Below are 26,366 nucleotides of genomic sequence, written 5' to 3' on the forward strand. Positions count from 1 at the left end.
TTTATTGTGTTTTACTAAGATGCATCGGCTTTCGACTTTCTCTTATAATCAATTTCGTCTGTATTTAGACTGAGATCAAAAGTGTAATATAAACACAAACTCACTTTCTTTCTCGAAGTACTCATTAAAAATGTTTAGATTAACATTTAGTTCCTTTCTTTGAGCTAGATAAATAGAGTTTCACGATATTCGATAAAAATATCGATATTGTATTGATATCGTATCGAAAACCAATACGATACCGATACAATACATACCTTAGCAATATTAATGTCGATACGATACTCGTTATCTGAAATCAATACAATACTCTTGTAATTGTCGATACGCTTGCCTCGATATTATTGAAAATATCGATATCGAAAAAAAAAAAAAAAAATAAAACGCCACAGTTGCTTGATTATACTTTGTAGAATAGGTATTTAAATCATAATTATTTATTACATAAAAGTATAAGTGATCTGCAACCCAAGCGTCAGCTGTTATAATATTTTACACTTGAGTGCATGAACTTGAAATTCTTGAGAGTGAGTAAATGTCTGTTATGATTACACTGTTTGTACCATGTGGCATTTGTGGCAATATTATGGAAGTAAGTGATGATGACTCAAAAATAATTTTTAACAAATACTGAATTGCGATTTATTCTGAATCTCCGGGGATTTCCCTATATTTTCAAAAGTAGTATTTAAACAATACAGAATTAGTAAGTATTTGTCGACTTTCAAAGAAGCAATCTGCCATATTCAATCTTTATAAGAATATACTGTTGTAGAATTGATTTTTTTTTAATTAAAAAAAATTATGGTTCATGATTTAAAAAGAAAATTAAATTTATATCAAAGACCATTAGATCATAGATTCTCATCCCAATGTAATTTAGCTATTAAACAGTGTTTCGTGAAAGTGAAAACGATTAGTGATAATGATTCGACGAAGTGCATGGGTACACTAACAAACAATTCGGGATTAGAAAGTGGACATATCGTTTGGCGAGAACAACAATGTTTTTAAAATGTTTCCGGGAAGGTTTGATGATTGTAAACACTGTTTTAGTTTTTAGAAGTAAAAGTAGTATGTAGGAAAAAACTAAGTATAATATTTCTTAAAATTTGACAAATTGGAAAGTTATATAGAAAAATATTTGGTTCAGAAGAAATGGGTATGAAAGGTTTTGAGAGAGACGTGTTTTTGATTGGGTGGAAAAGATTGGTAAAAGGGATAAGAGTTGGAGTCTGAATTTGCGAGAGAAAAGAGGGTCACTGTATAATGGATATCTGAAGAGAGCAGTCGAGATTTCAAAAGTGAGAAATCAGTGTAAAGTAATGTGATCGGCCTTTGCGAGCAGAATCAAGTTGAAACCAAATTGTCGACCGGTTGAAAAGTTAATTCTCCTGGTCCGAGGGAGATTCCTTTGCTTTGTCTAGAACGAGTAGCTGATTGATATCTATTTGCACAAGATATCGAGCAAGAAGAAAATTGAGTAAGAGAATTCGAGCAAGTTCCTGTGTGTTGTTTTCGAAGCAGTTTGGACGAGAGGGACCTATTCGCAACATCCAGAGAGTACGTTGGGAGAATCGAGAACCACGCAATCCAGAAAAAGAGGAAGTGAAGAAACAAAAAGGTGAGCCAAATCATTTGTCGGAATGAAGAGAATTTGTTTATATCAAAACCATATTTGCTTATTTGTTTATTGAACATTACTACAACGCAGTTAGTCATTTCAAATTTAAGAATTCAATTCAAATGAATAAAAGTAAATTTTATTAAATGTAGTATGAGAAAATAATAATTTATTTAAATAGTTTATTTTGTTAAAACAAAGAGATATCAGAATTAAAGTTTGATTTATTTAGTAAGAAATTGTTGCAACAAAGTTAAATTTAGTATTTTTTAAATCATATGTACACGGATTATTTGTTAAATGAATAATATATTACATTTATATGATACTGAATGTTTTTAATTTCCCTGTTCCACCCTGGAAGAAGTAAGCAACTAGAAATACTAGAAGCCACAAATCATAGGTATTGTATCAAATACAAAATTGGCCCTGAGAATAAAATTGGAGTATTTGATTTGAATTTAGTGTTGTTTTACATAGGCAGTGATTAAAGCAATTGAATAATTAATTAAATTAATAATTTGCTAATCAATCTAAATAAAGAGATAAAGTAGAGCATAACAATACATATAAGTTATAAGCAATGTTCGTAATATTTTTAGAATATTGTCCATTTGTCAAGCATGCAAAGTATAAATAAAGGGCATAAACAGCTCAGATGTATAATCCTTTTTATGTCGATATTTTATCGAGTATTGTATCGATATCGTATCGAAATCAATATCAATACGATATTTTTATAAGAAAGTATTGCCGATATCGATACTCGATACGATACTTCATTGGCATAACCAATACAATACTCAATACACTAAAAGTATCGATATTGTGTCGTATCGTGAAGCTCTACTTTTGAAGTAGTTTAATGCAGAGTGACGCGTACATGTGTATCCGTAAAAGACATACAAGACATCCCGTTTTTACTCCCGATAAATCACCGTTTGTGAAACCTGCCTATGTGACGACTACCCACGCGCGAGTGAAATAACATATCAATAACAACATAACAATAACGCCTTTTTATAAACTTGATTTATATATTGACTGTATAACATAATCACATTTCTTAATTCATTTGAACCATACCTTTAATACAGTCCTAATAACTCCTAATTATTAAAATAATTTCGCATATGCGCATGTCTTAATTTTGTCCAAACAGTTACGAAAATCTTAAGGAGCTGACAGCGGGTTGGACGGAGAAGATAGAAAATTGAAGATGGAAATAGAATTAAATGGAGCAAAAAAGAGCAAGAGGTCACCGTGTCCTTTTCAATTCTGATGGACAAACTCAACGGTTTCTTATGGATTTTTGGCTGCTGATTACGAATTTCGAGGGTGGATTTCAATCCGAGTGGTCAAAAAATTGTTATAAACAATTTAATTGTTTATAAATTGTTTATAAGGCTCTGGCTCATAAACTAAAAGAGATAAAAAAGAATGTTTCAAATAAAATTTGTTTGCTAATAAAAAACGAAGAAAAACACGTTTACCAAACTTAAATCCAACAATTATAACTCAAGATATTGTAAAATTAGTGCACAATGCAAATTGCAAAATAAGTATTTTTCGAAGCTTTATCCATCTAACTCGACTTCTACGCACGCAAATGAGCCTTAGAAGGTCTTATTTGAAAGCTTCAGTAATAGGCTTCCAAAGAGAGTTTGTTAAATTACTTTATCTTCATTTGTTTTAAAGTTATACCCATTTGAAGTAATACTTTTTTTTTTTAATTGTACATTAAATTGTTTATAAGGGATTCAAGCTTTAAGCCATAAACATTTATACTTTAATTAACAATAATGATAGAAGAACCCAAAAGGAACATTTTGAGCTTACGAAAATGTTTGTAAATTTATTTTTGGTCAAGATATTGATATTTTAATAGTGCGCTCTGAGGCGCCAAATCGGCTCATTGCGTAAAGTTCACGCGCTAACTTCTCGAATTATAATTTGTATGTATACAGGGTGAGGCAGATAACTGGCCTATTAGAAATATCTCGAGAACTAAAGGCAACAGAATCATGAAAATTGGAATACAGGTGTTTTGAAGGATGATCTATTAAATGAAAATATTTTATACCGGAAGTTGCTTATAATTTCGTTTTTTTAAATGGGACACCCTGTATATTTTTACATTTTTGGATTCTCTTCGATGTCTTCTCTTAAAATATAAGGATTTGTAATGTTGTACAGTGTATTTTAAAAGATAATTACGTCTTTTTATTAATTTCGTAGCAATATTCACACCCTGTAGAATTGTAGTAGTTTGACAACTAAAACTCTACTTACGTCCAAATGATTTTTAATATAGTCTAGTATTGTTAAGAATCATTAGTATAGCTAAATTTTTAACTTGAGTATACAGGGTTGGTGGAAACTCGGAATTAGTATTTTCTAAGTTTTCTTAAATGAAACACCCTGTATTTTAGTATTGTAATGAAATGATATTTTATGGTACTTTTTTATTTCTTAAGCATTCCCTATACCTAACTGCTCTAATTTGTGCTTAATTGTTAGTCGCACCAATAATCTTAACTACGTAGGTATTTTGATAGCTAGACCATTATTGGTAATTTTAAGGATCAGTCTGGATTAATATGTATTTATTTCTGAAAAATCCTTTGTGATTGAATACCAACCTAATAAAATTTTACGTATTTTTTGTTGCAATTAATGTTTAGTTTGAATCACCAATAACTCACAAATTAAAGCAGTTAGGTATAGGGAATACTTATAAAATAAAAAAGTATTTTGAAATATCATTTCATTACAATACTAAAATACAGGGTGTTCTATTTAAGAAAACTCAGAAAATATTCATTCCGGGTTTCGACCAACCCTGTATAGTAAAATTTCAAAATTAGCTATACTTATGATTCATAACAATAATAGACTATATTAAAAATCACTTGAACGTAAGCAGAGTTTTTAATGTCAAACTATTACAATTCTACAGGGTGTGAATATTGCTACGAAATTAATAAAAAAATGTAAATATATTTTAAAATACCCTGTATAATATTACAAAATCTCATATTTTAAGAAAGAAGATATTGAGGACAATCCAAAAATGTAAAAATATACAGGGTGTCTCATTAAAAAAAACGAAGTTATAAGCAACTTATGAAAATATTTTCCTTTAATAGATCATCCCTCAAAACCCCTTTATTCAAATTTTCATGATTCTGTTGCCTTTAGTTCTCGAGATATCTCTAATAGGCCAGTTATCTGCCTCACCCTATATATACGTTATCTTCATTTTTCATATTTGAAGATCCTAATAAAATTTTATCCTATAATTCTATTAATTAATTCGTCATACTGTATCCTCGTATCACCTTTCATTCTATTTACTTTGTCTTCTGTTTTTTGTACTAAATGTAAAAGTTAGTTGATATTATTTATTAATACTATTTTTACAAACTTTTTGTTTCATGCATCTGAATCGAGATATACAGGGAATCTGAGCTTTTTTACATCTGCATAAGTTCTTAGAGCAATTTTTACAGTTACAGGGTGGTACTAAGTCTGTTCTTGTACGCAGTAAAACTAAAACTTTCTGGGGCTTCAGAGTCTAATTGTCTATTTGATATAGATATAATCTATATCATATAGATATCCAGTGAATAGTGGATAGTATCCATATAAAGTGGATCTAGTTCTTTTGAGGCATCATCAAGGCACGTCAATTGTGTGTATGCCGCCACAACATAAATGCTCGTTTTATATGCAATGATAATGCTGCTAAATATCTCGATCCATTTTTATATGGATTATCACATATTGGCTCATTTGCATGCGTAGAAGCCGAGTTACGATCGATAAAGCGTCGAAAAATAGTTGACTGTGTGATGTCGCGCCTCATAGCGCGCCATTAGAATATCGATATCTTGACCAAAAATAAACTTACCAACATTTTCTTAAGCTAAAATTATTTCTTTTGAGTTCTTCTATCATTATTGGTAATTAAAGTATAAATGTTTACAGCTCAAATTTACTTGAAACCCTTATAAACAAATTAATGTACAATTTTTTTAAGAAAATTGTAACTTCAAACGGGTATAACTTTAAAACAAATAAAGATCAAGTAATTTAACAAAATCTGTTTGGAAGCCTATTAATGAAGCTTTAAAATGAAACCTTCTAAGGCGCATTTGCATGCGTAAAAGTCGAGTTACGATCGATTAAGCTTCGAAATATACTTATTTTGCAATTTGCAATTTGCATTGTGCACTAATTTTACAATATCTTGAGTTGTAATTGTTGGATTTAAGTTTAGTAAACGTTTTTTTCTTCGTTTTTTATTAATTAACAAATTTTATTTGAAACATTCTTTTTTATCTCTATTAGTTTATGAGCCAGAGCGTTATAAACAATTTATAAACAATTAAATTGTTTATAACAATTTTTTGACCACTGGGATCGAAATCCACCCTCGAAATTCGTAATCAGCAGCCAAAAATCCATAAGAAACCGTTGAGTTTGTCCATCAGAATTGAAAAGAACACGGTGACCCCTCTGGCGCTTAGACTAGAAGGCAGGTAACAAATACAGTAGTCAAACTAAAGTTTTTAACACAATGGTTGCTGCATAAATTATAAACTATTACATCAAGAAATTAGAGCAATGAGTGCAGACCGAAAAACTAGAGGACACTGGATAACCAACAAACATTAAAATCAGCAATCTGAAGCTGAAAAGTATAGGGATTCACGCGAAGAAGAAGACCTAAGACGAAACATCCAAAGGAAGCCTTCTAAAGTGGAGAACTCTTAATGATCGGTCATGATCGCTAATTCTATGAGGTGAGCGATGGTGTGAAAACTAAAAACGACTCAAGTCTGGGTTTTCAGATTCACCCAGGTTTTGTTAGGCTTCTATTGGTAAGGACCAAAAAAGTTCACCGAACTAGTAGAGTACAGGCATAAGTGACTAGTCTACAGGTGCCAAAAAAATATCCTCTTCTTCTTCTTCTTCTTATATAGACATGACTCTGCCTGTTTTTTCAATGTGCCTCCAGTAAGTGGTCATTCCATCGTTTTTGTGGTCTTCACACTGATCGTCTTCCTATTGGGGAACAGTCTCTCGCTGTCCTGACTACCCTATTTGTTGTCATTCGGCTTATGTGGTCATTCTATTCTATTCTTTTGTTTCTTACCCAGCTATTAATGTTATCCACCTTGCATTTCCTTCGTATATCTGTACTTCTAGCTCTGTCCCATAGAGTCTTACCATCGACTTTTCGAAGGGTTTTCATCTCCGCTGTTTCGAGCAATCTTTTTGTCCTCTCTGTGTCGGGTCGTGTTTCTGCCGCGTATGTAATTATTTTTCTGATGCCTGTTTTGTAAATTCTGCCTTTCATTTATTTTCCGATATTTTTATTTCTTCATATTGTGTCATTCAGGCAATCTGTTTGCTCTATTCACTTGATCTTCCACTTCTGTTTCGAGCCTCCCGTAGCTAGATAGTGTGATGCCTAGGTATTTAAACTCCATCACTTGTTCTATTATCTGACCTTCCAGCTCCAATTTACATCTTATTGGATCTGCTGTTATAACCATGCATTTTGCCTTTTTTAAGGAAATTAACATGTTAAATTTTCTGGCGATTATGTTGAATTGGTGCAGCATACGTTGTAAATTATCTTCACTTTAAGAGGACTTAAGGAATCCCTGTCTTGTCCCATTGCCGGCTTCAGTTGGGTCAGTTAGTTCATCTTCCACCTTTACTTTTATTGGTGTTGTTCTGGTAGATGTTTTCTATCGTTTTAATTATTCCTAGAGGTACCTCTCTCGAGTATAACAAATGGAAAACGTCCTTTAATGTGACCCTGTCAAATGCTTTCTTAAGGTCCACGAAACATAAATATGCCGGTTTGTTGTATTCCAAACTATCCGAAAGCCACAAAAATATGAATAAGAAGAATTTATGATGCCCAATTCCTATGAGTCGGATTAAATTAATTAAAGCTTCAAATAAAAAACAAACAACGAGGAGTAAAGTTTTTGTGCACTGTCACTACATTTCATAAATTTCTTTTAAATGTAAATGCAAATGGCAACAGCAAAAATCTTTAACTATAAAGCAATTCTCAACGTCCATTACATTATGTATGTTTCAGTTCTATATTTAGCCCTAAACAAAATCGGACATCTTATCCATATTTATGAACACTATTAAATAATTCAGGCACAATATACAATGAGGGACACAGGATTTCAGACTTCGTTTTGCGACAATCTAAAAATCCGATAAGACTGCGCCATAAAAATTTAATTTGGTGTTTGTGACATACCTTTAGCATTAGAGATGTCCAGAAACCTGAAACAAGTGAGAATATTAAATTCGTGATGATAAACACATGGTACGCGAGTAAAATAAAAAATATATAAAACAATAGTACATGTATAAAGACACAACCATTCTCATATTCATTAAAAAATAGGTTATCGAAGTATAATAAAGAATCGTATACAGAGTGGCAAAGCCAAATGGAATAAATTCATTATTTTGTGAATAAGCGATTTTGGAAATAAATCCCGAAACAGGTCGATTTTTATTTTGAAATTATGATCTTTTGCCATATATATCAGACTAGTGACGTCATCCGACTGGGCGTGATGACGTAATCGATGATTTTTTTAAATGAGAGCAGGGGTCGTGTGCTAGCTCATTTGAAAGGTAATTCAATTCAGTAATATAAACATCAAGTATAATGGATGTGCGAAGCTACAGAGGTGCATGCGGAGATTCAGACCATTTCCTGGTGGCAGCAAAGCTGAGACAAAAGATAAAAGCAATGAAAAGGAAGAAAGAGAGGAATAAGAGGTGGAATATCAAAAAATTGAAGGAAGCAAAAGAGATACAAAAGTATGAAGATGAAATAGGTAAAAGAATTGCCGCACTGAATAAGGAAAGAGATGATGTCGGAAGAAATATGGTGTGATATTAAAAAAGCAATTAACCACACGGCGGAGACTAGTTAGGGACGAAACAAATTACAAGAAATAAGGACTGATTCAATACAGAATGTAAAGAAGCAGTTGAAGAAAAAGTAAAAGCACGAAATCAGTGGATACGGACTCATAAAATTGAACATAGAGACATATACGAACAAAAAAGAAAGGAAAGCAACAAAATAATAAGAAAACATAAGAGAAAATTCATGGAAAGTCAGTTGGAGGAAACTGAGGCGGAAAGTAAGACTCAGAACACCAAGAAATTCTACACAACCATCAGAGAACAGAATAGAGGTTTCAAACCAACAGTAAGTGGAGTTAAAAATAAACAAGGGCAAATAGTAACACAAGATCAACCATATATGGAAGTCTGGATGGAACACTTCAAGGAGTTACTGGCAGAAAATCAAACAGAAGAGATTACAGAAATGGAGGAAGAGTGGAGAAATAATGGAACGAATGAGTGCAATCTAGAATACTGTAGAATATTCACGTCGACAAAGATAGAAAGTATAGAATAGTGCAAAGGAAAGACAACACGGTTAGCACCCGTTGTTACTGTGCAATTAATAAATATTTATTTTTTGATAAAATCAGTCGGATCCAGAGTAAGGACGATACACTACCAGTGTGGGCAGTAGAAATTTTGTTGTGTAGGTTACTTCATACAATGATAAAAATTTTAAAACAACGTAGTTAGACCACTACAGAGTAAAATTACCACAGCACTGATCTCCAGCGGAAGAGTGGGCGCCTTAGTAGTTGTATGTTAAATTCGTTTGAACCGCGTCATTTTACCGACAATTCACGGGAAAAAACGCGACGGTCCACAGGACAATAAATAAAAATAGGGTACAGAGGCCATAAATTAGAGTGCGGTATTAGCTTAGGGATCATAAATAACACATTTTGAGAGAAATTTCGCTATTTCACGTTACATTGAATTCCGTGCTCAGTTTTTATCTTTTCTGTTACATGTTTCTATCACGCAAAGCGCAATTACATGCTGTCAGAATTATTTTTAAGAAATTCTCAATTCGGTTCTGGTTAGCCGGTAAAAGTTCATACCGAGGTTTTCAAAAACAACTTCTCCAGTCTGGCCGAGGCCGTTATGCATATTTTAACAACTAGAGTGGTGAGTTAATAAGACTCATTAAAGCCACAATGGATGAAACTCAGGAATGTGCATGAATAAAAAACCGCCGGACAGACTTTTTCAAAATTTCGCAGGGTCTGAAACAAGGAGATGGACTGGCCCCAACATTGTTTAACCTGGCACTGGAATATGCGGTTAGGCAAATGCAAACTGGACGAGGAAATTTACTGACCAACCGAACGTTCAACTGGCCGCTTATGCCGATGATATTAATATTATGAGTAGAACATCAACAGGAGCACAGGAAACATACGCAGACTTAAAAACGCAAACAAAAAGGCTAGGTCTGGAAATTAACACAGAAAAAACAAAAATAATGATACAGACGAGAAGAAATATAGTCCCACAAAACATTATACATGAAGATAACATTGAAACGGTTAGAAAGTTTACATACCTGGGAGTAGGAATATATGCCGACGGATCAGAAGATGGAGAAATACGTAATAGCCAGGGAGGTAGTGTCAAATTTGACCGGAGCATTTTAGCATGGCTGGTTTCTTTTTATTTAGGTAGGTGTTCCAAAGATTATTAACAAATGATGTGTCAGCTGGCCCAAAACCGGGGATTTTAGTCAAGAAAAGGTGAAACATGAAAGTTGATGGACCAATGCTACAGCGTAAATGTCAAATATTTATATACGTTACTCAGAACATTCAATGGGCTTGCTTACTTGGCTCCTACGTTTCACTCAGGAGATCGGGGTTCAAATCCGGGCGCAGAAAATTCTTTTTGTTTTTTAAATTGACATTTTATTTTGAAAAATATTTATTTTTATAATACCACGTTTTTATTATTTATACGAGACAATATAAAAAAATCTGTATGTCTTTTATAGAATCGCAAACTATGAATTTTTGGTCATAATATTATGATTGATCTTAATAAGCAAATTTGTTGTACATGAACCCCTGAAGGTCCGTGAGTTGGTAAGACCAACAATCTAAGTGAAAAGGGAGATATTATTTGTTATTTTTTTGGACAAACTGTTTTTTCTTAATTTTATATGTTGTAGAACCGAAAGATACAACCCTAAATTTTCACTTTTCTATCACCAACCCCCATGTTTTAATAGCAGTCTAAATATTTCCATATTCTCTATAATATATAAAAATGAATGTTTGTCTGTACCTATGTCCCTTATAGAATCGTAAACTATGCATTTGGTAGAAAAAAGTATGGGTACGCAATATTTTTTAGTATTTTTTGGCTTTCTGGTAATTTTAGGTATTAAACATTCAAACATTATTTAGTTTTAAGGCGGTACGAAGTTTGGCGGGTCAGCTAGTTAATAATAAAAAAGTATTAACTCTTTTAACTCTATTAATTATTAAGTATATTAAGTATATATTATTAAGTATTAACTTCTTCCTGGGTTCATGTAAGTACAAAAACTTTGCTTGAGGTCATCATATGATTAAATGCATAGTTTACGATTCTATAAGGGACATACAGACAAAAATTAATTTTTATAAAAATGTTATAGAGAACAGGGAAATAATTAGATTGCTATTAAAAAATGGGTGTTGGTGATAGAAAAGTGAAAAATTAGGGTTGTATGTATCTTTTGGTTTTACATCACATAAAATTATGCAAAAAACAGTTTGTCTAAAAAGATAAAAGAATGTCGGGAGGGGGGTGAGGAGGCCAACCCCCTTTTTCACTTAGATTGGTCGTACTAACTCAGGAAGCTTCAGGGGTTCATGTACAACAATTTTGCTTATTAAGGTCAATCATAATATTTATGATCAAATGTATATATGCTATTTCATAAGTTCTATGCATAATTCTATAAATGACATAGATTTTTTTATATTGTCTCGTATAAATAATAAAAACGTGGTATTATAAAAATAAATATTTTTCAAAATAAAATGTCAATTTAAAAAACAAAAAGAATTTTCCGCGCCAGGATTTGAACCCCGATCTCCTGAGTGAAAGGTAGGTGCCAAGTAAGCAAGTCCATTAAATGTTCTGAGTAACGCATATAAATATTTGACATTTAAGCTGTAGCGGTGGTCCATCAACTTTCATGTTTCACCTTTTCTTGACAAAAATCCCCGGTTTTGGGCCAGCTGACACATCATTTGTTAATAAGCTTTGGAACACCTACCTAAATAATAAGAAACCAGCCATGCTAAAATGCTCCGGTCAAATTTGACACTACCTCCCTGGCTATAAGAGACTAACGCAGACAAACAGAGCTTATTCTGCCATCTCCCATATATATTTCGGTCTAAAAGTATTAACCGAAATACAAAGAGGAGAATCTATAAAACCTTAATTCGACCAATAGCATGCTATGGTAGTGAAGCATGTCTCCTGAAAGAAACATCCAAAAACAAACTCGACACATTCGAAAAAAAAGTACTGAGGAGAATACTAGGACCTGTGAGGGAAAGCGGAATCTTCAGAAGTCAATACAACAACGAGCTTTATCAACTTTATAAGGAAACATCCCTGTCAGACTTCATTAGAATACAAAGACTGCAATGGGCCGGACATGTGATAAGAATGGGAGAGGATAGGCTACCAAAAAGAGCACTGAACGCTAGAACGCAGGGAAAGAAACAGGTTGGAAAGCCAAGAGAGCGCTGGGAAGACACAGTAAACAGCGACGCAAAATCTCTTTTAGGAGTCCGTGTATGGAGAAGAGCTGCCACAAACAAGGATGGAGGCAAAAAATAAAGGAGGCTAAGGCTCAATTTGGGCTGTAGTGCCGTAGAATAAAAATGATTATAAATAACAAATTTTAAGAGAAATTTCGCTAATTTACAGAGAAATTTACGCGCGTCCACACGCTCAGTCGGAATTCTTTTTAAGAAATTCTTAATTCGGTTCTGGTTAGATGGTAGAAGTTCATACCGAGGTTTTCAAAAACAACTTCTCAAGTCTGGCCGAGGCCGTTATGAATATTTTAACAGCTTGAGTGGTGAGCTCAATTCCGAACAGGTATTTTTGGCAACTAAGGCTGATTATTTTCGCGCAGATTCCAAAAAAATCTGTGTTATGCATATTCTGTTGGCGTTCCAAGGAATATTAAATATACATGATGCATACATGAAAGAAACTATAAAGGCATGTGGTGTAGAATTGGTAATGTGGTTGTATGTAGCGAAGTCTTTGTACAATTTTCCATGCCGAAATTTTAGGATGTAGCGGTAAACTGAAATATTAAAGTGTTTGGCTAAACTATTTTTAAACCTTCCCAAGTTGACTTTATGAGAAAAATGATGAATATATTTGACGTCTAGCGAAAATACACTGGGGTGCAAAATTAACCAGACACATTAAAAATGGGTCATTTTTTATTTCTCGAATTCTCTAAACCTGTTGTCCGATTTAAGTGATTTTTCAATATTTTATAGCCGTATTCATTAACAATATCGCTGTAATAATATTGTTGCTAAACAGGTAAATTTTCATTGTATACCATGTGTACCAATGAAACTGTGTTTTTTTCTCAAACTTCGGATCACCCTGTGGAATATTATAGCATTTAAAAAATACTCAAATTAAAACCCAACTATAGCCTTATATTTTCTCAAAATTCTGTTTTTTGATTCATTCGCTTATGTTGGACCGTGAAAAAGTTAGGTACTTTAACAATTAGCCATGTTTTTCATCAATACAGGGTGTTTTTAAAGAAGTATGGCAAACTTCAAGTTGTAATTCTACATGAAAAAATAATGTCAGTTTGCTTTATAAACCTATGTCCGCAAATGCTTCGTTTCTGAGATAGAGGGTGTTAAAATTATTCTTACAAACTGACGATCTGTTTATTTCTTTAAAACTAGTTAAGATATGCAAATTAAATTTAGTATGTTTTAAGACGTAGTTATTGTACATTTTTTTCACATACAAGTAAGAATTTAATATTCACCATTGGCGCGCATACGGGTAATTAGCCGTCATATTACCCGTATGCACGCCAATAGTGAATATTAAATTCTGAGTTGTATGTCAAAAAATGTGCAATAAAGACCTCTTAAAACCCACTAAATTTCATTTGCATATCTCAAAATTTTAACACCCACTATTTCGGAAACGAAGCATTTGCAGACATACCGTTTATAAAGCAAACTGTCATTATTTTTTCATGCCGAATTACACCTTAAAATTTGCCGTACTTATTTAAAAACACCCTGTATTGATGAAAAACCTGGGTAGTTGTTAAAGTACCTAACTTTTTTATGGTATAATGTAAGCGAATGAATCAAAAAAAAATGTTGAGAAAACATGACACTATAGTTGAATTTTAATTTCAGTATTTTATAAATGCTAAAATGTTTCACAGGATGATACGAACTTTGAGAAAAAAACACAGTTTGATTGGTACACCGAGTATACAATGAAAATTTAACCGTTTAGCAACAATCCTAATACAGCGATATTGTTAAAAAAAATGCTATAAAATATTAAAAAAATCACTTAAATCGGACAACATGTTTAGGAGATATAAGACATCAAAAATGACCCATTTTTAAGGTGTCCGGTTAATTTTGCACCCCAGTGTATAACAGACAATGTATTTACCTTTACTCTTAAAAACATATACTTAATCCATTTTTGCCCAGTAATTTTTTGTTTTTTTTTCTGAAATTTCGAAAAACATATCAAAATGGTATTAAGTTACAAGTAAAAAAAAAGAGTTTCTGCCATTGAATGAAACCTATGAATATATTTAGGTCAAGAATATGCTAAGAAAAACCATTGATCATAATATCGGACCAGAACTAAATATAACTAAAAGGTTGAAACACGGGTGCTATCTGTGTCCCACACTTTATAAGATATACCTTAAAACCGCACATGGATAGAAATACTACCGCAAAACAAGCCTTAGATTTAAATGCAGCAGAAAAATAAACCCAGGAAGACTCACAACGGACTAGACGAAAGTAACTGGTTCAGAAATACGGAAAATGAATTTCTTACAGAAATTTATCCAGATGTTGCTACGCCACTGCTAGCAAACAATATATACTTTTATAAAACCTACATATGAACTTTCCCGAGTTAATACCCAAGAAATCCCTGTTATAAAACATTCAAAAAATGTTTTTAACCCTTGAAAACTTGTACCTAAGAAATCCATGTTAGCAAATCTTCAGAAGATGTGGTTTTACCCACTTAGAGAAATTTCTAAATTGTACCCCGTTAATCCCTTGGGCTTGGCTAGTCATTACAATTACAATTTTAAGTAGTCAGTGTCAATTTAGTAACCGACCAGTCTGGTCGTCGCATTGGTTAGTTTAGAGTTTTGGATGGAAAACTCTCGCGCATTTGCAGTGAAAAAGTATCTTGTTAGTATTCGATCACTCTCATGTCGACGCATTTCTTTTTTTAGAGTTTTCAACCCTCGCTTATTTTGTATACTTATTGTGTGTCTAGTTTATAGTGTAAAAACTACGTTTCGCCAACGCGTATTATTAATCATCCTAAATACTAAAGAAAACATCCTTGGTTCATGTAATAATTAGTGACATTTAAACTGTAACAATGATCTCATGTGGTGTGTCGTTTACTAGTGTAAATTGGACATTAAATCGGAGGTTTAAATATAAAAACTTTACGCTAAAACTTTGGCCAGATCTTAATTTAGTTATAGTAACAAAGTTACTCATTAAATTGTATATTTGTTAAAGCTTGTGTTCTTTTTCCCACTTCAATGAGTAGCCTCTAAATGGTATTAAGATCACCATCCTAATTTGTTATTCATCTTCCCACATTTTTGTTGAACAAATCTTTCATTTATTTCTACCAGAATCCGAAAGAGGACTTATAAAATGACCAGTTTGGAAATAGGAAGACAAAGCAAAACGTTGAAGTAATTAAGCAATTAATAAAGCACAAAAAAATATTTGAAACATACTTAAAGTTGAAGGAGTATCACATTACAACAGTTTTCTCTATATATTATTTATTATAAGTGTTTCTTTAATATACTGATATAATATATTTTTGTGTCTACTTTTTATTATGTTAAATATTAACAATTTAAGCGATTCGTTAAAAATACAGTTGAAATAGCTTTACTGCTGAGAAGCATTCAAAAACAAATAACTAAAATTTCGTCAGCTGCTCCCTTTTTTCGCATACCTCTTTTTGCTTTTCCCGTGACATAAATCTTGTTGTTCTCAACTCGCCCTAAAAATCCTTTAAAATCTAATTACGTCTCCACTTCGGTGGGTCACGTCAAATTGCAAAAACTACTTAGAACCTTTTCAGGAGTGTGTATACACGTATTCGTTCTGGATGGGAGGGCCTGCCACCGCAAACGTATATATTAATTAGCCCAGCTCGCAATTGGCCCTTTTAACATAATCTCAAAGGTACAATTTGTTTATTTTGGCGTTTGTGCGACTAGAGGGCAACAGGCGCATACCAGTAGGATTATGTTACTTGGAATTCTTGGTTTTGATATTTCACATTTTTTTTTCATGATTTTTAGTATTTTTACTTTTTTAATGAACTATTATTACCATATTCTCAGCAAGTTCGAAATTAGTTTTACAATCTTTAAATTGAATTATTTCAACTGAAAATATGTTTGACGTTTACGGTAGTGACGTTACGAATGTCATTTTTGAACATTCGCGAATACGAATGCGAATATCTGCTACCGACAGTGGCCAATGCGGATGCGAATGCGAACGTCCAGTTTTTTAATAATTTGTTTCTATTCTTGTAATGTTTCCTAAATTTATACGTATTTCCTATGTCGAAAAGTTAATTGGTATTTAGTGTAAACCTTTATTACATAATACCAAATAATAAAATAAAGTGAAAGTTGATAATGTGACTATTCGAGGTTAAGTTACCTTTTCTTAATAAAAAAAAGTTGAGAAGTGAATAGATTTTGATTTTAATAACCTACTATTATCTTCAAATGACTTTTTTCTGATATTAATATTCGCAAAACATTCGCACAAACTTCGAGAATGCGGATGCGAATGCGAATATGCAAAAATAAGCGAATATTCGCGAATGCGAATTCGAATATTCGTTACATCACTAGTTTACGGTTCCACTTCGGAAATCGAAACTTCAAAATAAACTGAAATTTCCACTAATCATAGTAAAATCTCGCCAATCTTGCCATCGTCAAACTCCATTAGAGATGGAATCTAAAGAAGAAGGCCCATACAATTTGTAAGCCGAAAATTTATGTGGTGTTTCCTGGAGATTATCTTGTCTTTGTTATCTTTGTCTAATTGTTAGCTTACAGAAGAATGCTAAAAATAAACTGGGCAGAACGGGTGACAAAAAATTATGTGCAAGTGCTGAAGAGACTGTGAAAATAAACAGAAGCTTTGAACAGCATTAAAACTAAAACGTTATGGCTTCAAATGTTATAATGGGTAAAAACATAAAGAGCGTATTTCTGGTTGAACAATTTGAGAGCTGGTTTGCATAATTAGTGGAGCTGTATCAAAAATACGAATTGTATAAAAATTAAAGAAAACAATAATAAAAACAAAATGTCGAAACCCAAAAGACTCCATTTTCAAACAAAATAAATGTTTAAAAATAATAAAATCTTTGGATTTCTTAATTCGGAAACAGATTCTCTCTTGTACCTATTCCCATCCTTCTAAGAATTGCAAGGAATAAAGGGTGATGAATGTAGAGACATGGGGAGTCTACATATTTGCACTCCACAACATATCAATTCACCGAGGTAAAGATCAACAAATCTGCTTCTTAGTACTCAATACGTGAGTAAAAACGCAGGTAGATAAAAGGCATTATGCTTAATTTCTATTCAGAGATCATTACCATCTTTCTATGGACCATTTCGAACTCTTTTGTTCTCATCAGGAAAGCACTGTAATGATGCTCTGTGCTATCTGATGTAGAGCATCATTAAAGTGCTTTCCTGATGAGAACAAAAGAGTTCGAAATGGTCCATAGAAAGATGGTAATGATCTCTGAATCGAAATTAAATATAAAACAATAATAATAACATCGTATGGCATTTTTGCCGGGGAGATCCTTTCGGACAGTTCCAGCGCCAGTTACATCTTTAACCCTGTTTCAAGTAACTAGTGCCGATGTACAACAGCCCAAGGGGACCGACGGCTTTACGTGCTCTCCAAGGCACGGTGAGACGGCTCGTGTTATTATTGGAAATGAAAATGGTTTGTCTTTGGCAGAGCTCGAACCCAAGTGCACTGGCATATGAGGCCAGCGAATATGTCGTTACTCCACGGCCGCTCAAAAAAGAAAACAATAATTTCTGGAAATAACTAAATGAAACTATGTTTTTTTAGCATAAAAGTCAATAGCATGACAAATGGTTAAATTGGTTTATTTATATTTTTTTAATAGCCATTGTTCTCACCTCCTATCTCTTATGCAAGCGTCAATTCGCATGGGTATGCTCCTTATTAAATTGTCAACATTTTCTTGTGGTAGGTCGTAGGTTGTTCCATCCTTCACAAGCTGCTCTTACTAATTGTGCGGGTTTTGCGGATTATCCTGGCCAGCTTTAGTTCTCTGTAAAAGCATACCCCATAAATGCTCTATAGGATTAAGGTTGGGTTAGCCAGCAGGCCATTCCATAACAGTGATATCTCCTGCTTTATGAAATCTGTACTTACTCTGCTGGTAGGTGGAGGTGCATTCTAAAGTTCTAGAACCAATCAACATACCTACGAGCTGTTAATTTTGGTTGGATGGAAATGAAAGCAGTTTTTCACCGCCATCTTATTACCGCCATCACCTTATTAAGCCGACATTGAACATGACACTTCCTTCTTTATTTCTGCGAAGGGTTTTGACAGTTTCGGTTCTTGTTTGTCTTCCTCTACCTCTAAATAATACACGAATTCGTCGGTCATCTGATTTCACACATATCCTGGTTTCGTCTGAAAATAGTAAATTTTGTAAATTTCCAATGTTATACCGGATTTACACTCAGTCCTGTTGGACAGGGAATTGGGCAGGGAAGTGGGCAGCGCGAGCGTGAGTGTGTAAATAGCTCACTCGCGCTGCCGCTGCTCATGCTACTGCCATTGCACGGAGCTCCCCAGAAAGTCGGTTTTGGGACGGAAGTCAAATGAGAGGCAGCGCGAATGCGAATGAGTATTATACCGCATTTATACTCAGTCCCGTTGGACAGGGAATTGGGCAGGGAAGTGGGCAGTGTGAATGTGTAAATAGCTCACTCGCGCTGCTGCTCCTAATGCTACTGACATTGAACGGCGCTCCCTCAAAAGTCGGTTTTCGAGATGGAAGTCAAAGGACTGGCAGCGCGAGCACGAGTGGGTATTCATATTCAACTACTCGCTTTCTCTCTCACTTGCCGCCGGCAAAGCGGCAAGTGAGTAAGGAAGCAAGACGATGCTGTCGTCACATTCCATTCTTGTGATTCGTTCGGTAATGAGTTGTGAGGACATTGGCGAGGGACTGATGTGAACACCTCACTCGCGTCGATATCGTATTTCGGGCAATATTTCCGTCAGCGGCAGCAGCAGTGGCAATAGCTGAGTATAAATCCGGCATTAGTCATGAGGACAATGCCGACATTGTTGAGGACTGGTGTGAATACTTCACCGTCGATATAGTGTATATTAGCAGTGGCAAAGGCTGAGTATAAATCCGGCTTACAGTTTTTGTGTCGAACTTACTCATTTAGGCCATCAATCTTGTTCTGCTTGGATATCTCGGGAACCCGTAACTTTTTTCTGATGTCGAGTGCTTGTGCACGAAGTATATTTTATAATTTCAACTGAAATATTTAAACCTGTAGCTTCCAAAAGCTGTCTTTGGAGCTGCGGGTGGGAACTTATCGGGTCATTTCTAGCTACTTCAACAGTGAAAAGATCGTGGCAAGCCGTTGTTACTTTGTGGCGACTTTGCCTTGGTCTATTCTTAGGCGTTTCTAATTCTAGCATAGGTTTTTCACACAACGCCCTGTGTTACACCTACCACTGCAGCGTTGTTCATTTGAGACATTCCTTGCTCCAGAATAGACCAATAATTTTTTTATTTTAAAAGGCTAAAATAACGCATATTTTACAAATTTTTTCAAAAGAAATAAATATTGGTTTGAAATATATTGTGATTTAATGATTATACAGGGTGTCCCGAAAAGATTGGTCATAAATTATACCACAGATTCTGGGGTCAAAAATAGGTCGATTGAACCTCACTTACCTATATACAATAGTGCACACAAAAAAAGTTACAGCCCTTTGAAGTTACAAAATGAAAATCGATTTTTTTTCATATATCGAGAATTCTTAGCGATTTTTTATTGAAAATTAACATGTGGCATTCTTATGACAGCAACATCTTAAATAAAAATTAAAGTGAAATTTGTGCACCCCATAAAAATTTTATGGGGTCTGGTTCCCTTAAACCCCCCCAAACTTTTGTGTACGTTCCAAATAAATTATTATTGAGGCACCATTAATGAAACACAATGTTTTTAAAACTTTTTTGCCTCCTACTACTTTTTCGATAAGCCACTGTTTATCGAGATATTTTGAATATTTGTCGAATCCACCACATATTTGTATATGGTTAAGTACGATTATACGACCTGTTAATAATCTGAAAAATTTATAATTTACATTTTTAGATATATTTTGAAAAAGAAGCCATATCTCGATAAAATGTGACTTACCAAAAAAAGACTAAGAGGCAAAAAAGTTTTTAAAACACTGTGTTTAACTAATGGTACCAAAATAATAGTTTAATTGGAACGTACACAAACATTTGGGGGGTTTAAAGGAACAAAACCCCCATAAAATTTTTATGTAAATATATGAAAAAATAAGCCGCATCTCGATAAAAACTGGCTTATCAAAAAAATACTAAGAGGCAAAAAAGTTCTAAAAACGTTGTGATTAACTAATGGTACTACAATAATGAATTAATTGGAACGTACACAAAAGTTTGGGGGGGTTTAAGGGAACAAAACCCCTATAAAATTTTTATGGGGTGGACCAATTTCGCTATAATTTTGTTTTAAGATGTTTCTGCTATGAGAATGATACATGTCCATTTTCAATAAAAAATCTCTAGTAGTTTTCGATATATTGAAAAAAATCGATTTTCATTTTGTAACTTCAAAGGGCTGTAACTTTTTTTATGAGCACATTTGTACTAAGGTAAGTTAGGTTCAATCGAACTATTTTTGGTCGCAGAATATGTGGTATAATTTATGACTATTCTTTTCGGGACACCCTGTATAAGGTTGGTTGTGTGTACTATCTTTTATAGTAACATTACATATTTAGAGTTTTTTTAGGCTCAAACGCATAAAATAAAGGTATAACCGTGTGGCAAAGCGTGCGTCTCAACGCAAGTTCAACACGTCCAATCGATTTTAGTAACCCAATTTAAACAACATATTTTACATCCTCCCCAACGTACCCTCGAAGTGAATAAGTAATTACCATGCTTCACCCTGAAGTCATTATCTGGCGTGAATACACGGCTATTTCGCCGTTCGCGAATGAAAATCTTTAGCTTTGCCGAATTTCTCAGAAATATGGAGTAGGTCTATTGTCCTTGAGATTTGCAATATGGTAACTAGCGTTTGGGGGTTGTGCTGGAGAGAGCAGCAATATTATGATTGTTTGACAGACGACAAGTTTACACTTAGGCGAAAAGGAGGAAACGCTTTTAATTTTTGTAAATCTCGAAAACAAAATATTTTTTGGGAGTACCGAAAAAGTTAATGAGCTGTAAACACGTAGTGTCTCGGCGCTTGATATTTTGTCTATTACCAGTGAAACTACCAGTTTTTAATTATAGTTAAAGTGATCAAACTAACTTTAAACTGTAAGTTTTATACTACATACATTATTTAATCGTATATTTGCGTATTTAAACCAGTTTTGTTAGTTTATATTCCTGTATACTACACCAGTTATTGTAAACAGACACAGGTTTATGGATTATAAACAATTTACCAGTTTTGTTTTTTGCGGGAAACGAAAGTAATTAGTTTCGGTAGTACCGTAAATAAATTATCAATATGTCATCAGATGTTACTATACAGGATGTCCCAGCGAATAAATCTTATTCTACCGCAGCTTCACAGCAAAATTTCTTCCCAGGAAAAGAAAACGCAATACTTTTTAGCGCTATTAATAATACACCACTGCAAGATTATCTTATTTCTTTAGGTAATTTAATAAATCCCAAAAATATCTTATTCTCGTCTCGCCTATCTAATAATCGAATATGCATGTATTTAAGTAGCAAGCAAGCTGTTGAGGATTTTATGACAAACTATGGTTCTATACAGGTAAATGGAGAAACAGTCAGGGCCAGAAGGCTCATAACGCCTGCAGAAAGAATAGTGCTATCAAATGTTTGTCCAAGTATCCCACACGAAGTAATCATCCAAGAATTAAAACATCTCGGCCTAAACTTAGTTTCTCCAATCACTTTCCTAAAGATCAGTGCCTCTCTTCCAGAATATAGCCATATAAAAAGTTTTAGAAGGCAAGTGTTTATTAGTCCGCATAACACGACGATCCCAGATTCAATTCTTCTGAATTATGATAATACTAATTATAGAATATTCATTTCGCAGGATAGTATGACATGCTATATATGTAAACAAATAAATCACATTGCTAGTAACTGTCCAAGCAATAAAAATTCTTCTTCTCAGCCTTCAGGACCCTTAACTCCCCCTACTGTTCAATCTTCTGACTCTCCTACCAATGCTGGTAATCAAGTAGACCAAACTTCTAATAATGATCAAAATAAAAATACCGACATATTTCCACAAGTATCCATACCAAACACCTCTAACTCTACATCAGTGGAAATTATACAGCCCGTTTCTGAAGCAACCCAAGATTTAAAAACTAACGAAAATACTCCACTGGAATCTTCTGCTACAGCCGAAAATATAGAGATAATTTCACAGACTTCACTAGCGATCACGAAAGAATCACCCTGTCCCTCCACCAAACGAACCATAGAGGAAACATTATCTCCACCTGTTGAAAATGTCGTTGATAATCAAACATTTCTTCTTCCTGCTCAGCCTCATAAAACAAAAACTCAAAAGAATAAAAAACCTAAACGCTCATTACCTATCCCCGAAACACTTGAATCATATCTAAGTAAACAATCAACACCGTCCATTTTAAGCTATGACCAATTAATGATGCTTATTGAAAATATTCAAGGCAGCCAATCTCCTATTGAAATTGTTAAAGAATTCACATCTGATTTCCTTGGTCTCGTAAATTTGCTTACCGTCTCTTATCAATATATTCCAGACAGAGCCACAAAATATCGTTTTACAAGGCTAAAAACCCTACTGCTACGTTTTCTCGGTGAAGAAGCTACTACTGAGAGTGAACTCTCTTCAACTGAAACATAACATTCAACTCAATTTTACAGTGGAATGTTGATGGGCTTTTCCATCGCTTACCAATGCTCAATATCATTCAATCAGAACACTGTCCCGAAATTATATGTCTACAGGAAACTAATCCTGTATCTTCTAACCCATATTCGCAAATACATTTTACATGCTTTCGTAAAGACCGAACTAACACAGCTCGCGCAAGTGAGGGAGTTGCAATTTTAGTACCACTTATTTCGACTTTCCCGCAGTCGTTGGAGTTTCACTTATCTCAACAAAATGGTAGAATAGTCAACTTCATTTGGACTCCTTGGAAATGAAGATGCAGACTCAAGTGCGCGTAGTGCAGTGACTGGTGCGGATTCAGAAACGGTATTACAATATGCCCCTAAAGACTTGAAAGTGTTGTTAAAACAATATGTGTTAAATGACTGGCTCGATGAATGGCAAAACTCAAATTTAAAACTTAGACCAATTAAAGACACAGTAAAAAGAGTCAAAACAGTTTATAAAAGTTATTATGAGCAAGCAGTTTTCAACCGCCTACGACTAAGCCATACCAGGCTTACTTACTCATATTTGTTCTCAAGATCTGAACCACCTATTTGTGAATCGTGTAACACACAAGTAACTGTCAAACATTGAATGCCAAAAATATACACAAGAACGTATTGATTTTAATATCGTATCAAATATGTCTGTTCTGGGTGCCAATAATAAAGAACCAAAAATTTAATTGACTTTTTAAAAACAGTTGGTGTATTCAATAAAATATAACAAGTTTTTGTAGATAATGCATGTAACCTTACCATTGCACTATACTTATATTGTACCACATTTTTGTTTAACCTATGTATTGTTCCGTCGCTAATAACCATTAGGTGGATGCGACTTTTTCTTAATAAAAAAAAAAATATATTTTTTGATATAAAGATGTGACAACATTCGACGAAATAACAGATATGGTAATCAAACACCAGATAAGACAAAAATCTTTGGAAGTGTAGAGATAAACAACTGAAATTGAAAATATTGCAAATCCTTACTACCTTTTTCTTATTTTAAACTTATAACAAAACATATTTACTAAGATGTAAATTAGAGTTGTAGAGTCAGATAATAGAACAAGCAACATAATCGGCAAATCTCAGGTGGTTCAGGTTTTGGCCGTCTATCGCTCAGCAATCTTAAAGAAATATATATCCAGCTCTTCACGCCCATAGCCTTCAGGCCTCCTGTTATATTATCTCGCCACCGGTGTTGAGGGAGACCCCACCAAAGTTACCCGGGGAATCTTGTATATCAATTTGGTTAAATCCAATTCTTCTACAATTGCTTCTTTAATAACGAGATTTTCGATCCCAAATCCATTAAAATTTTTACAGGTTTTCCGTTAATAAAAGCATCTATATATTGTTGTATAATTTTTTTGTGGGAAAAATGTAGTAAATAAATTTATATCAAAGACCACGAAATTATAGATTTTCATCGCCCTGTATATGACCAAAAATTGTAATAAGATAATTTCGTGAGTAATCAGTGTTTTCGCGAAATAGTGAAATCGTTAAGAAGGTGGTTTGTCTTAATGGGTTTTTGAACGGACTAAAACAATGGTGCGGTCAGAGTAGACAATACAGTTTTATTTCGCTTTGCAATGGACAGTAAGACATTTCATAAAAAAATTCGAAGAAGGTTAGGCGCTAAACAAATTTATTAATTTTAGAATGTAAGGCTTTTTGTTTAGTAACGAGAGTAATTTGATGTCTCCCAGAATTTAACAAATTGGAAAGTGGTGTACAAATTAAATCGTTTCTTAAGAAATGATAATATGGGTGTATTGTGTAGAAAGGATGTTTGGTGATGGATGGAAGGGATGAGAGTGTTGAGTTTAATTTTGACGAGAGAAAAAATAGGCACTGTGAAATTAATATCTGAAGACAGCAGTCCAGTTTTTGAAAAGTGAGAAGTCAGTGTAAAGTGGTGAAGTTGGCCTTTGCGAGCAGAATCAAGTGGAAACGAAATCGGTGACCGAGTTAAGAAGCTAATTTTCCTGGGACCGAGGAAGATTCCTGTTTCTGTCTATAACGAGTAGCCGATTGGTATCTATTTGCACAAGATATCGAGCAGAACGAAAACTAAGTCGAGAATTGGAGAAAGTCCTTTTTGTTTGTTTATGAATCACTTTGGACGAGAGGGACTTTTCGCAAAATCCTAAGAGTACATGTGGGAGATTCGAGGACGACACAATCAGGGAAAAGAAGTAGAGAAGGAACAAAAAGGTTAGTCAAATTATTTGTGAAACGGAGAGTTTGTTTATATCCACACCATATTTGCTTAATTTTTGTATTGAACAGTTCTATAACATAATTAGTCATTCCAAATTTTAAAGAAGAAATAAGTAATCAATTCAAAAGAAGAGAAAGGTAAACTTTATTAAATTTTGTAAGAATAAATAACGAATTATTTAAATACAGATATCAGACTTAAAGCTTTATTTAGTATATGAGAAATAGTTGCAACAAATTTAGATTTTAGCATATTCTTTAAATCCTATGTTTATGGTATATTGGATAAATAAATAATATTTTTGGCATTTGTATGACATTGAGTGTGTTTAATGTCCCTGTTTTTCCCTGGATTGAGTAAGGAACTAGATATACCAGAAGCCACAAACCAAAGGTAAAGCATCAAAATAAAATAGCCCTGAGAATAAAGTTTATTAGAAAAGTTAATTTAAATTTGGTTTTGTTTTACATAAGCAGTAATTAAAATAATTGAGTAATTAATTAAATTTAGAATTTGCTCATCAATCTCATAAAAGAGAGAAATACAGAGCATAATAATATATAATCGGTTTAAAACGTCCTCCGACGTCTTCCGATGCCCAATCTCCATGCATCTCTATTTTCCCAAAGGTCTTCGTCTAAACCTCTCTCTGTCTATTCCTTCTCTCCAGCTCTTTCTGGGTCGTCCTCTTTTTCTCTTTCCATGTGTAATAATTCTGTGTAATAAAAGCATCTACCTACATTAAATTAATAATTCTCCCGGGCGACAAAAAATTTCAGTCTGTTTTTAATTTTATTCAGTGGGTGCCCTCCAGAAAAACCGACTGTTGCGATTCACCGTCTATTTGTACACTGTTTTGATTAGTCTAGTTTTTTTGGCCTAGGTGTGAGTCCCTCAGCCAGTCTCAACAATTTCATTAAAGGAAACAAAAGAAAAGTGTATTATTGCAAACAAAATGAACCAAATAACATTACAGGTAGGATATAACTG

At 33.7% G+C, this 26,366-nt stretch overlaps 2 protein-coding genes across 3 annotated transcripts in view; one reads left to right on the plus strand and one right to left on the minus strand.

The window, feature by feature from the left end:
* The window catches only part of LOC126892555 (irregular chiasm C-roughest protein-like), an 821,138-nt gene that overhangs the window by 512,456 nt on the left and 282,316 nt on the right, over nucleotides 1-26,366 (minus strand). The window contains exon 4 of one of the 2 annotated variants that reach the window (XM_050662119.1): nucleotides 7,923-7,948. The exons of the other annotated variant lie outside the window; for it this stretch is intronic. The gene's annotated coding sequence lies outside the window, so the exon portion shown is untranslated. The remainder of the gene's footprint in view (nucleotides 1-7,922; nucleotides 7,949-26,366) is intronic. 2 annotated transcript variants of the gene reach the window in all.
* LOC126891569 (uncharacterized) lies at nucleotides 21,427-23,105 on the plus strand. Its single transcript, XM_050660745.1, has 2 exons — nucleotides 21,427-21,541; nucleotides 21,643-23,105. The coding sequence occupies exon 2, from the start codon at nucleotides 21,738-21,740 to the stop codon at nucleotides 23,103-23,105; it is 1,368 nt and encodes a 455-aa protein (XP_050516702.1). The 5' UTR covers nucleotides 21,427-21,541; nucleotides 21,643-21,737.

The sequence above is a fragment of the Diabrotica virgifera genome, chromosome 9, assembly GCF_917563875.1.
Source record: "Diabrotica virgifera virgifera chromosome 9, PGI_DIABVI_V3a".
Lineage (NCBI taxonomy): Eukaryota > Metazoa > Arthropoda > Insecta > Coleoptera > Chrysomelidae > Diabrotica > Diabrotica virgifera.